At 37.2% G+C, this 13,914-nt stretch overlaps 1 protein-coding gene and 1 long non-coding RNA gene across 2 annotated transcripts; both read right to left on the bottom strand.

The window, feature by feature from the left end:
- Positions 1–395: 395 nt before the first annotated feature.
- On the bottom strand, positions 396–8,023 carry LOC119886926 (protein phosphatase 1 regulatory subunit 12B-like). The gene is made up of 7 exons (XM_038697920.1): positions 7,667–8,023; positions 4,308–4,324; positions 4,016–4,151; positions 2,760–2,861; positions 2,282–2,332; positions 2,115–2,165; positions 396–661 (listed from the first exon to the last, which is right to left on the bottom strand). The coding sequence occupies exons 1-7, from the start codon at positions 7,766–7,768 to the stop codon at positions 575–577; spliced, it is 546 nt and encodes a 181-aa protein (XP_038553848.1). The 5' UTR covers positions 7,769–8,023; the 3' UTR covers positions 396–574.
- A 1,786-nt stretch (positions 8,024–9,809) lies between these two features.
- LOC119886122 lies at positions 9,810–11,964 on the bottom strand. The gene is made up of 2 exons (XR_005441451.1): positions 11,902–11,964; positions 9,810–10,885 (listed from the first exon to the last, which is right to left on the bottom strand). It is a non-coding gene; the product is annotated as an uncharacterized LOC119886122 (long non-coding RNA).
- Positions 11,965–13,914: the final 1,950 nt, after the last annotated feature.

Below are 13,914 nucleotides of genomic sequence, written 5' to 3'. Positions count from 1 at the left end.
TGAAGCTCTTAAATCAGAGATGACGCTCCCACGTTCCTGGGGAAATGTAGCTCATCCATCATCTGCTGTTCCTGATAGCTTAGAGAAGATTTTCAAGGTCTGCATATGGAATGGACAAAATACTGCAGTTTCCATGGTAATGCCTCCGTGGAAATACCTGTAATAGTTTGTCCATTTATGTATGCAGGGATAGTGTTGATATGATTATGCATAAATAGTTTACACCTGGACAATTTGTTCATGTACACAGTGAAGAAAAACACACAACATGGCCGTAGTGGTATTTGCCTTTATGTAGAAATATCTTGTGAATATACAATATGAATTTTAATTTAGTGTATTTTTTGTCTGGGAATGTCTTACTTCTGTAGATCCAGTAAAGTAACAGGAAGTAACAGGAAGATTTCGTAGCTGATGTGAAATGTGTCTTTATCCCTGTAAATGTTTGTAGTTTCCAAAATTACTGGAGAACTATGTACATACATTCTTTCTGGGCAAAAGATGAATGTAGGAAGAATGCAGGTATGACTTCTGGTATCCATCCCTCTTCTTCTCATCCTTCCTGCTTCCTGGCTCACTTGGATAGTTTAGTGATGACCCGGATTAAAGCTCCATTCTCATCCTTCAGTCTCTGGTTCTCCATTTTAAGCTCTGCTTTAACCTGAAGAAAGAGCATGAGACAACCAAAGTGGGCACACATGTAAAATTACATGTTGCTCATAACCTGGTAGGATCATTGTACTGGTTAGAATATATGTCTCATCATAATAGTACAACATTAAATATACATTCACTATAGGTCTACTTTACATGCTGTGGGGTAATTGTAACTGTACAGCTAATTTTGCAGATTGTACTTGTCGTTTTAAAGTGAATTCATATATTGGTAGTATTTTCAAATGCCATGCACAAAGATCTGTTTTTGATTCCTGGCAATTCTAGCAACCTTTTCAGCCTCCATCACATCAAAATTTAGTTAATAGAGTTGGGGCCCAACAGAACACTCATGACAAACATGTAACGCTACTGCTTCAAAACAAAGGCATGCTTTTGCATGTCCAGCACACCCACAGCTCACAGTTTTTCAAGTCTATCTCAAAATAGAAAATTGTAATATGTAAGAGTTATTAGTTGCTGTAATCAAATTCTGTCCATACAGGCTATAAAGAGGATTCTCTCCTGATGTGTCTCCAGTGGAAGAGATGAAGGATAAAATTCTCAGTCCTCTATTCAAACAAATATGCATGCTAAAGGGGCTTCATCAGTCCTAGGCAGAAAAAAGTTGATCTGCTGTGGAGTGATAGTGATAAGAAGAGAGGATTGTGTACTAAAAAGGCAGTAACTTAAGGATTTTGAGGCTGTGCCAAAATCATCTCACACTGAGTCACTGTCGGGATACAAAGTTAAGGTAAGCTAAGGCTCTGGTCCAAAGTGAACTTAAACACAGGCACACTTTTTAACATTTCTACTTTCTGCTGACTAGTCCAGTATTAGCTTCACAAAAAAGGGTTATCTGATCTGAATGAATCTGGGCAATGTATTACAATAAAACAAATACAATTACACCTGTACAAACACACATTATCGTGTACGCTTGCATTCAGTGACACACAGATTTGCTCATTTAAATACAAGCAGCAGTGCTTCTCTGTTGTGAATGTCTATTTTCAGACCAGCATCTCATGTTTGTTTAGACATCTCATTCACAGATAACAGCAGGTTTTTGTGTGTATCCTCTGGGGCATAACACAGCAGACATTTGTGAACATTGGATTGCAGATGAATACTGATGGCTCACTCACTGCAGTGTCAAAGTGCTCACACATTCCACAGCCAGCAGAGCATAATGGTGACAAATGATGTCAGCTAAAACCACTGTAGACAGAGCAGCTAACACTGCGGCTCCAAGTCCCACAGACACTTTACACTGTTTGGATTTGATTGTTCATTGTTTTCCTCATGTCAAATAAGCTTAACTCTCTCCTGGGTAAGAGATCCTGCTATATTGTTAACTACTGATATTTTTAAAGGGGAGTGAATGTGAAAAACAATGACATGAATATTAAATAACAAATGTTTAGGACATTTAGATATGTGTAATATATTTGAATTACCTTCAACTGTTCTTCCATATCTGATATCTTATTTTTTAGACTCCAGCTTTCCTATGAAGAAGAACATTCAACACAAAAATAATTAAGATGAGCCAAACAAGATAAATCAAAATGCAGAATAAAAACATGTTTATTAATTTATTATTGGTATAATAGTGGGTATATACCTTTTTTTCTGTCTCAAGCATGTTGGAGCTACAATCTTCCTGTCTTCCTTTCTACAACAATGAAAGGTTATTACGAAAATGATGATAGTACAAAGCCCTGAAACTGGATGCAGCATTTTCATAACAGTGAGCACATGTTTCTGATGTAAAATATCTAATATACACACAGTAGCACACAGAAACTCTAAAGCAGCTCACTGTTATTATTCCAAAATTCAAACCTGGCACCCTACAGTAATTACATTGCAGCTTCCTATAACTGCTATCTTTCATGTAACAGTATTACCTGATGTCATCATAAGAATGATATATCATATGGAAGACATATCTGTGTGTACTGACAAGAAAAATCTGAATGATTTCAATTATAACTTGAAGAAACTTTTAGGTACTTTTTCAGCAACCATTTCCTTCGGTTCTTTCACACTCATTAATCTGGATTGGGAACATTAACAGCTGACTACTGTATATACAGTACCTGTGTTCTCTGCAGTTGATCCTGAATCATGGCAAGTTCCTGTTTACTTGTTTCCAGCCTGGACTTGAGCCTTTGATTGGTGGCCAGCGCCTTTTCATACATCTACAAAACACACACTTGTTAAGATTTCCAAAGGAGTGTTTGATTGTTTTCACAGCACACAGACTAAAAAACATTGACAACAAAACCCACATTGTCTGTTTGAGTAGCAGTTTTAACTGTTTAGTAAGCAATGATTGTTTTCATAATTGATCATGACATGAAGTTGACATTTTTGGTTCTTAGTAAAATATCTCAACATTGACTGCTATGAATTTTGGTACATATAGGCTATCCATGCTGCACTGATCATGAATACTAATTACTTTGGTTATACCCTGACATTTTATCCATTGCCACAAACAGGTCACTTATACAGTGAAATATATCAACATCTACTGGCTGGGTTGACACCAAAGTGTGCCATTCATGTTCCGCTCAGGAGGAATTGTAATCACTTTGGTCACAGTCTGATTTTTTCTGTAGCAACATCATGAGGTCAAAATTTCAATTTGTCCATTACTTTGGTTTAAAATAATGACCTTGAATTATGAGTGCCAGCTTTGCTTTGAGTGGGCTTTGTTTGATGCTTATTAGCAAATGGTAGCTTGCTAAACAAGATACCTGCCAAATGTTAGCATCTTTGCATTATCATTGTAAGCATGTTAGCATGCTAATGTTCGCATGTAGCACAAAACACTACTGTGCCTGAGTACAGCCTCACAGAGTCGCTAGCATGTAATCCCTTTGTCTATAAAATATTTAAAAAATGGTGAAAGTGCATCACATTTTCCAAGATGCCCTCACATTGAGTCATAAAAACCAAAGATACTGAATTTACAAACAAAGTAGAGAATGTATCAATATTTTTTTCTTATCACTTATCAAAGTAGTTGCCAATTTTCTGTTGACCAACTGATTAATCATTCCTGCTACACTTTTTATGTAAATTTTTGTTACACTTTTTTTGACATTTCTGTGTTAGCCATGTGGAGCATGGATATATGTGTCTAATTTTCATTGGATAATTGACAAAGGTCCAGCCATCTTGTTGCGTATATATTGGATGTCATTTTATCCACTCTGTTAAACACCATGATGCCCTGTGCTGAAAATAATTGGTTGAATGAAACGCTGCCTCATCAAATAGTTCCTTTGTTACTCGAGCACACAACAGTCGCCCGAAATATTATCAACACGCAAACTGCATCACCTGCCTTTTTATAGTCATTGTTAGCCATCTCTTCTGCCTTTTTCCTTGCAGACAGTCTGTTCTCCCACCGTAAAACATAGGACTCGGCGTGGTTTGTTGATGTGTCACTGGAGACATCAGAGGATCCAGATGAGCTTAATCTGATAACATAAGAGAGGCATTAAGTACAACTGAGGTTTAGCTCACTTACTCTCATGAGTCACTGATCGATTCCTGTTTATTTGTCATTCTCTCAGGAGATAATTGAATCTCTTCTGTATTTATTAATGGTGTGAATTAAATTAGAGGGTTCTTACCTAGACAGTCTCTCATGCTGAAATAGAGGGGAAATGTTTTAGAACTGACCAAAATAAAAAATGCAACAACAACGCCAATGTCAGGTTTGTGTCAGGACATTCCTGATTGTACCTTATTAACCTTATACGGCATAAACAAGTCATTCAGCCCCATCATGAACTATCCTCTATTTAAGTAGCTGCTCATTACTGCACAAATAATGACATCACAAAGCTTGACTTCATCATTTGTTTGACAACGTGAAATCAAATATTTGTACCATGTTGACCATTTCGTCTGCATAATATTGTAACCATGCAGTTGACATGCACACAGGACATGTTTTATTACATGTACAATGTCAACAAGTACAGTCATTATCAGTGCACCTACATTCAAGCAAAGCTCAGTGATTTTTTGAAGTGACATTACCAGGAATTCCTCATGAAATACTTTTTTTCAGTTTTCCAAGAAAAGGTTTATGAGATTCTGAAATACCAAGCCAAGTTGAAGAAGTCGAGAGGAAATTATCCCTAGCACAGATAACTAAACACATCCAAAAAAGGCAATAGCTCTGGCAGTGACTTTCATAATTTGTTCATTATTGCCTACAGTTACATGTATAACTGAAGTTGGGAGGGTGATTTGGCTTCCTTGATTTTTAAACGGCAGAGCAGAGTCTTAACAGAAGCTAAACAATTAAAAACTAACTTGCCATTGAAAGATGAGAAAATGTAGCATAATTCAACACCACTTGTTTGACTATGAGTGAGGGACAAAGGTTTCATTCTTACACCACCAGTTAGTGTAATATGCACCTCCATTTAATTTGCAGATAGGTGACAAATAAAAAAACACAACAGAAAGTGTCTTAGTAAGGTAATGGCCCACCATGACATGCCAGAACAGCTTCAATGCTCCGTTGCATACATTGTCTCTGGGTATCTATTGGAGGATGAACACTATTTTTCCAAAATATATTATCTTATTTAGTTGTGCTTGTGATGATGATGATGATGATGATGATGATGATGATGATGATGATGATGATGTGGAGAGTGCTGTCTGACACACTGATGCAAATGTTCAATTTGGTTGATATCTGGTGACTGTGAAGGCCAAAGTATATGATTTCAATAATTTTAAATACTCAGCAAACTATTCAATGGGCCCAGGCCCCCTGTGTGGAAACATCTGTGTTTGTTGTTTCCTCAATCAATTATTTATATTTTTCCATTAATATGTCACCCATCTGTACATATGCACAATTATATAAATTCAATTGTAGAAACTTTGGTGATCCCATGACTTTTTATCTAGTGCCATCATCAGGTTAAAATCTTATTTTGTATAATACTTTAGTTTATGACCAAATACCTGCAAAACAAATTGCTTTCCTATCAGCTCAGCTGTACTTTGTGTTTACAACCAACTTAGTATCAGCATGTTTGCATGTTAGCATGCTCACAAAGCCACTCTTAGACCTTTCTATGGCACTTTTCAACAACAAGACAGCTCAAAGTTCTTCACATAAAAGATAAAATGGCACTAAGACGAGATATAAAACAGTACCCATAGTAGACAGAAATCACAATGTTGCCATGTATCTTCTCTGAACCCATCCTCTCCTACTAGGAAAGCTAATATGACTTGCTCTTTCAATTGTATTACCTTTACCAATGCTCACAATCAACATCACCTGTAGCAATCACTACTGCATATATCAGATAAATATAGATGCACTGGATTCCTGCTGACATAACTTTTACATGCAGTTCCATCTTGCATTGTTCTTTATTCTTTTAGACATAGAGAGACGTATTATGACAGGCAAATAAACTAAGACTGGTGACCACTGCTTAAACAGTTACATGTCTAACTAAATCATGGCAAGTGGATTCTTGTAAAAAAGAAACAGGGCTTTATGTTACAGACACTACATGTAAACACAGTGATACGCCTCTGCTCAGACGTTTACAAGATCTCTGGATCTTCACCAGACTCTGATGTCAGCCCCTTTAAGGCTGTCCCTGGACACTTGGATATGCTTGGTAAACGGTCATTAATGATATACAGTATGCACACATGGAAAAAGCTCTGGTTTAGATTAAAGCACTGTCACATATAAACAGATGCTAATGGAAACATAGGCTTTTGTGACACTTTATCCCATGTATGTGAGTGTCTCTGTCACTAAGCTGTCCTCCAGCCTTTCCAGATCCCATGAACAACTTCTTGCCTGCTGACCAGCTATTCCCAAATGGAAAATGTGAGCTTCCCGTAGGACTAGCAGAGAGATAAACATCCATAAATACTCTGTCTGAGTTCCCACAGGCCATAAGCACTCTACCCGCCTTCTTTCTGTTCCCTGTCATCCTGTCTTTCACCCCCTGCTTTCTCTCTTTCTCTCTCTCTCTCTCTTCATACTCTCTTCCTGTATCCCTCTCTCTGTGTCTCTCCATTTATCCTTCCCAGAGGAATTCTTAGTTTACATAAATAGATAAGATGAATTGCTCATTACAACTTTGCCTTGGTTTCACTTACAAGTTTTGTTCCTCCATGCTCATGCACATCAACTTGCAAATGTGTTTTTAAAGTTTATGTGAGTTATTAGGAGCCTTTAGAAGCATGTCAACGTGCTATGAGAGATTAAAATGATCTAGGGTGTCACGTGGCCTATAGGTTCTAAGATGTGTACCATGTAACCACAATGGCCAAGAAAGTAATCACAAACACATAAAAAAATCACCTTATAAACTAACCCATTAATATGTTTGTGAAGTTTAAAGTTGTAGAAAGAACATGTCCCATTCAAATGAGCATGTATAGTGCACAATGGGATAAATAATACACTGATAATAATACACAAATTGACACAATGAAACAACACAGGCACTATCTCTAATTGCTTGTACATCATTCATTTTCAATTAAAGTACCAAATTAAATGCACAACATGATATCATAGCTTCACAGGAACACTTAAATGGTCACTGACTACACAGTCTATTCAGAAATTTAGCTTTTCCATATTTTCTCTTGATAATATAAAGGAAAATATTGCAATAGTGATAGTGCCATAGACATTGTAAAGTGGATTACAAGAAATTATAAAAATATTTAGCAAACAGCTGTCATGTATAAACAGCGTTCAAGTTCATTTCTAATGAGGCAGTAAGAGGTCATTTATGGCTACACAGACTGAATTATGGATGGCATGTCAAGATTCTATGGCAAGGTGTACAAACACACAGGCATACCTCTGTGGTTTTTTAGAGAGACATTTGTTTGACAATGACTGAACTTAAATGTTAGTGTTTACATTATGTCAGCCATGGCATTTCAGACACTGAAAATATTGAACACAATTAGGTCTTACCCTCAGGCTCTTGGTGGTGGCAGCGGATGAAGTTGGAGAAGAGTCAGAGAGCGACTTTCTGATGCGTGGCTGATCTTTGTTGTGAGAAAGTAGAGATGACATCGCTCCTGAGCTGCTGGCCTCTGCATACAGCTGTACTATGGTCCAAAGTACTGCCAAAAAGTTTTTTTTTAAATATAAGTTCTTCTTAAACTAAGAAGATGTAGAGAGTTGTTTTTATTATCCACTGCTATGAAATTCTGATGTAGCTGTTTCCTTAGTTAAAGTGAGCAACTAAAGTGTGATCTTTATGTGATGGTGAGAATATCTAATGAGAGTGAAAGAACTGCACAAGTGTGAGAGCTGTGGAGGAAGTGGTGGGACTGGGTAGTAGGCGGGCTGTAGCCTGCATGTGTGGACACAAGGATCTGACAGCAATATTGTTCACAAGGGCTCTCAAGGGACTCAGAGTCATTCAGCAAAAAGTAAAGCATCATTAGTCTCATTAATGGTGTCTTAGGGGTACTTTCTATAGATGTAAATGTGAAATTGTTTACATTATGTGTGTTTTTAATTTTCATCTTAGTACTGTATTTTACACATGAAAGTTTGCTTATTATGGTTGTACTTCCCTGTGCATTAAAAATAAGTGTGATTTATCATACTTCTTTTTTCTTTTTTTTACAAAGGGGAAACACGGCTGTTAAAAATTGCATCTGAAAGTAGAAGTAACATTTCAAATACATACTGTGAATTTACAATTTAGATCTGTTCTTAGAGCTCTTGAATTTAATCAAGCTAGAGGCTTGACAGTTAAGACTAGCTTACATACCTTTCTGAGTATGTTCCATGACACAGTTGCATTCATTATTTTGGCACAGTTGCAATTTATTCTGCTAAAAAGGGACTCTAAATGGCGCTATCTGTGTGTTACTCATGTTGTAAATGCTTATGGAATGTGATAAATATATTTCATAGCAAATACGCTGAAAGCTTTAACACAAAATATTTGGTATGGGTTAAAAATACATCTTAGATAATCTGAATGTTTGAAGGATGACAAGTGTTAGTGATCTCAGGTGGTGATAAACACCAGGTGCTTAATTTTACAGCTCAGTTTTTAGTTTGTTTCTAATTAATTCCAGTCTGAGTCAGATTTGGCTGTAATGTAATCACAGATTTAAATAAGACAAGTAATTTCACAATTTTCTATTCTTACAGTGATTCTGATGAGTGCATGTGGTGCTCCAATAGCAATCCCTCCACATTGTCGTTTTTTGGATAGAGGGAGGTTTTTTTTCGTTCTTGTTGACTCCTGACAATTTCTTGCCCATATCTTGATCAATCCATCTAGCTACTGGATGTACTAGTAAAATATATAACAATGATGAGTTTAATATTGCTTCTTAACCCTTGCCCAATGACATCTGAGAACTGTTCGACATTAAACATATCTGTAATCTTGTTTCTACCTGGCCATCACACTCCCCCTTTGTTTTTTTATGCTGAGAAGTTCATGTAATTGCTCCCACTGTCATAAAAATCCCTATTAACAGGTCAATTGGTCTCTGGGCAGAGTTGCCACGTTAGAGTGTCTAACTTTATTCAGTACATCACACAACCTGCTGTTGCTTTTCAGTCAGTCTAAGTTCAGACAGGATGTCATAGAGTGCTAACTGTAGTCTACAAAACAGAGAAGGCTAACCTAGGAAGCTAAACGGTGCAAGTTGTAAATTAAAATTCCCATTTTACATCCAAGACAAACATTATGAGACACTCATAGATCCCCTCTTTAGGCAGAACGTTTTTGGGTTCCCTTACACGCATTTGTTGATTATCTTCCATCATTATGGTAGTAATCAGGCACCACCTGCTGGCAGAAATTAGTACCCTTTTCAGAAGGGAGCTTCATGATAAGAGAACAGTATGTACCAATGGAATCATATGTGCTCACATGTACAGAATGCACACTTGTACCATAAATAACTTCACAGTGAGAGGCACTAGATATGTACTTGTGTTAAAGTACAAGCTATAAATACAGTCCCATTCATTTTCTCTTTCACATTGCAAATAAACAATTTTATACTAAATACTTTACATAAATTGTCATTTCCATCACCATTTCATTCTCAGCAACACATTGTTCTGATATGTACAGCCATTTTCAGGAACCCTTTCTTTATTTGACTTTAATTGTTTCTTTCAATCCTTAACATGTTTCTCTTGACTACATATTTGAAATTGAACAAGCAACAGCAATCATATATCACTTCTTGCTGTTGAGACTTTCTTGTAATTTCTAACGAGACCATATGTATGCTGAAGAAAAGTAAAACCCTAAATAACAAGGCTGGAATTAGGTATTTATGAAAGTTCTAGAAAGTTTTTCATGTTTTTCAGTGACGGACAGCTCACCCGACACAATCTGTATGTCAGACAGAAAAAACAGTCCTTGGAATTAATGATTTACAGTTCCATCTACTGGAGCATTTCAAGTATAACTAATCGTCCTCCTCATTTTCGCCCGGGAAGGCCTCATCATTTAATTCAGCTTCCCATAACTTCTTCAGATACCTCCTCTTCCAAAGGCTCATCCAAAACATGATAATCTACAGTCCCTTCTGCAACCTCCTCTTCTGCTGTCTCCCCAGCAAAAACTGCTCATCCAGAGTCATCTGCACGGACCTGACCAACTTTTGTAAAGCCTGGGCATGCTTGGTCTGCTTAACTTCAACAAGCTCCCTGAAACACACACACACACACACACACTGTGAAATCAAACTGAGTTCACTTTACGGAAACCACCGACTGGTTGTTAGCATAAATTGCAACATTATTAAGGAGCAAAGACTCTTTCAGCATGTCCAGCTCTGATGTTTGTCCCTCTAACTGTACATTAGGAGTCTCCACTGACGCCACCTGCTCATCAACTCTGGAGCATACCACAGCATTGTTCAGCCCAGCCAGATTTTCAGCCAGTGCAGAGCTGGAGCTCATACCGGCCACTACGCTCTCCTTCACGGTGTCAAACTCCCCACTCTGGTTCTAGAACATGGGCCTTGAGAGTTGTGACAGAGAAGGTGACCTGATTTAGCTCAGCCATTCGGGTGTCCATCTTATCATGAAGGTCCAAAAGCTGCGAGTAGAGGTCATTCAACTTCTCTGATGTGGCCAGGGCGGCCTCAGTCCTCTCCTGAGCCTCCTCCAGGGCAAAGATCCTAACCTCCACACCCAAACCTGTATCAGTCAGATACTCAGTCACAATCAGAATAATTTAGCAATGTGTTTTGACGGTTCAAACATTTGAAATCTGATCTTGTCATCGATTTATGTCGGACAGAGCTGTCATATTGCTGCAGCAAGTAGGGTCATGTGACATAACAATAGAGCCTACAACGAGACAATATATTTCTCAAATGTCAGTGAAATTTAAATATTGTTTACTATGATCTCTTTAATATCTCTGTGTGTATTGTGGGCAGTGTTACAAATCACTGAGCAGGGCTCTCTAGGCATAGTGGATTTTTACATTATTTTAGCATCAATTTGATGAAGTACCTTGATTTGTTAGTTATTTAATTTCCTGGATAAGCCTAACACACACATTTCAAAACGTTTCTCAATTGATTTTCCAGAACATTTACTATGTCATATTGATACTGGGATACAAAATGATATATGACAGAGCAACTAGCAGCAATTACTAGTGATAATGATGAAAGATATCTAGCAATACTTCACAATAACTGTTGGAGCTGTGAATGTAACTTGAAATGTGACCATGAAACTGCAGGTCAGGACGTGCTAAAAATAGTAACCGGTGTTGCTATTGGTGTCATGTCGGCCACATGTCTTACAGATTTAACTTTTCAAAATAAACTTCACTTGACTTTCATTAATTTTATCCTATAAACTGAACAAACCACAACTGAAAAGGCCTTTGTTCCACACATTCCTAATTGTTTTTTTTAACTTGTTAATATTCACTCTTAGAAAATACAAACGTACTACGTTTATTTTATAGAGGGAAAATCACCAATTTCCGGTTTATCACTTTCTCATTAACTAGCTTAACGACAGTTTTACGACAGATCACGCTGTGAAAAGCCGAAATTTCGTCGGTAAAAACTGTTTATCGAATTAATTTCACCTTACTACAGGAATACAAAAGACAATATGAAAATATTCATGTTTTACAAGAAGTGACCAGCCTAATAACACGTGTGAGAAAGTCTGTTAGCTAGTTTTGTTACCTGTGCCTCACCTGCTGGAGGTTTGTGATTCTCCTTTGCATTGTTGTAAAAGACAGTGACAGTTTGGTCGAGGCTGTGCTGCTTTCTAAAAAACAACAACACCCCAGCAGGCCCGACAGTGAAGATGATGAACAACAAAGCTGTAGAAGCACATGAGTTTATCCAACTTTTGGACTGTGGTGGCACGGACTACTCCAACAGCATATAAGTGTCTTCTTGTTGCGGTTCTTTGACTTCTGCCTGGCCACGGCAGCAAGAGAGGGACTGGATGGACTTGAAAAGCAATGCGTCTACAGTGAAGTGGATTCTCGTCAGATTTTGCTAAGGTATCAAGTTGATTCTGCGAGTTTATTTGACTTAGTCAGTCTTTGGACCCCTCAAAGCAACTGCCGGGGTGGGGTGCGTGGAAGCAGTGCTCAGATCCACAGATTCCAAACAGGCTACTAGATGTAAAAGCCCATCTTTCATAACTTTGATTTCCTAAGTAGGCCTACAGTTTTTTTACTTCTACTCCACTGCATTTCAGAGGGAAAATATTTACTCCACTTTACTGCTCAACAGCACATCATGTATTTATGTATTTGGTCACACCAGGTTGCAGCTTCAACATTATAATGCTGCTGACTCATTTCAACACTCTGAAAGGAGTTAGGCAATTTAACCACATTTTACAGCCAATACTAATGCGCTCTTACAAAATTAAATTACATATTTACTTCCTACTTTTGGTGCCATTCTCATGCCAAGCACCTTGTGGAACTGGGTTGTCACTCAAGATACCAGAAATGTATTAGTCGATACCAATACCAGGGAAAATTCTTGATACCAAATTTGATACCACATTAAAAAACAAATAAAAAAATCACATGTATTGCAACATACACTCCTTTAATAAATTATTACGTATAACTCAATAACTGTAAAAAAAAAAATATATATATATATGTATGTATAGATGTTCTACACACGACTTTTTTCTTTTCAAGAGTCCAGGCATAGCTGTTGCTGCAGCTGCACTTGTCTTAATCTTAAGCGTGTTGGTTTGTCATTACGTACGGTACCAAATGTAGCTAGAAAAACCAGTACCGACATGCAGAATTTTTGTCTTGGTAACTTTTGATTTTCGACTTGGTAACGAAGCAACCAAGTTGTCATGATGTCATTTTCAAACCAGTTGTGCAAAATCTGTACATAGCACACAGACACAAAGTATTCACAGGGTATCTCTTTTATGATGCCCCTTGTCCCTTCCCCAGAACTAAAACAGTAGGTAAAACTAGTGCCACATGTACTATTTGAAGGATAATTGTTAAACTTTCATTTAACACACTAAACATTCCCTTTTATAGAAAGCTGTCTGATTTCTTAATGAAAATGTATCTCACTTCCTTACCGATATCAAGATCAAACAGTGCATTCTCTGTCTTAATGTGTAAGACTTTACAGCAATTTACAATATCCTGGACTTAATCTCGTGCAACAATACAATAAGTGCCTGTGTGTTACACATGTGTACTCATGCATGAGATACAAACAAAACCGCGTTCTGTTGATAAAAACATTGCCCCATATCGCTAGTATTGTTTAGGGCTATGCAAATAAATAATGATATAAGTGTTTAAAGTTGGACTGTTCCATATAATTGTAAATCATTGAACACAGTAGAAAACAAAATAATGTGTGCTATTTTGCAGTGTATTTGACCACATTTTCAGTAAATAGAAGCAGGATGATGAAATGTCTCCAAAGTTTAATAGTCGGCCTACAGCATATAACAATATCTTCATAAGATGCAATTCATGGAGCTTTCTAAAGTTAATTGTTTAAATAGTGGCGCATCACACTAGTGGGAAATGGAGTAACTTAAAATGAATACAAGTCATCACAAAATTTATTGTAATTCATTTAGAACACAATAAATAATCTGTTTGTTCAGCTTCTGTCCAGCAGCTGCAACTCCTCTTCACTCTGTAAAGAAACATATTGAGACTCTCAGTTTGTTTTATCAAGGCT

This window comes from Micropterus salmoides, unplaced genomic scaffold, assembly GCF_014851395.1.
Source record: "Micropterus salmoides isolate LMB-PRFRI ecotype aquatic unplaced genomic scaffold, ASM1485139v1 Ms_hic_scaffold_4, whole genome shotgun sequence".
NCBI classification, from domain to species: domain Eukaryota; kingdom Metazoa; phylum Chordata; class Actinopteri; order Centrarchiformes; family Centrarchidae; genus Micropterus; species Micropterus salmoides.
This window is presented reverse-complemented; position numbering and strand designations above follow the sequence as displayed.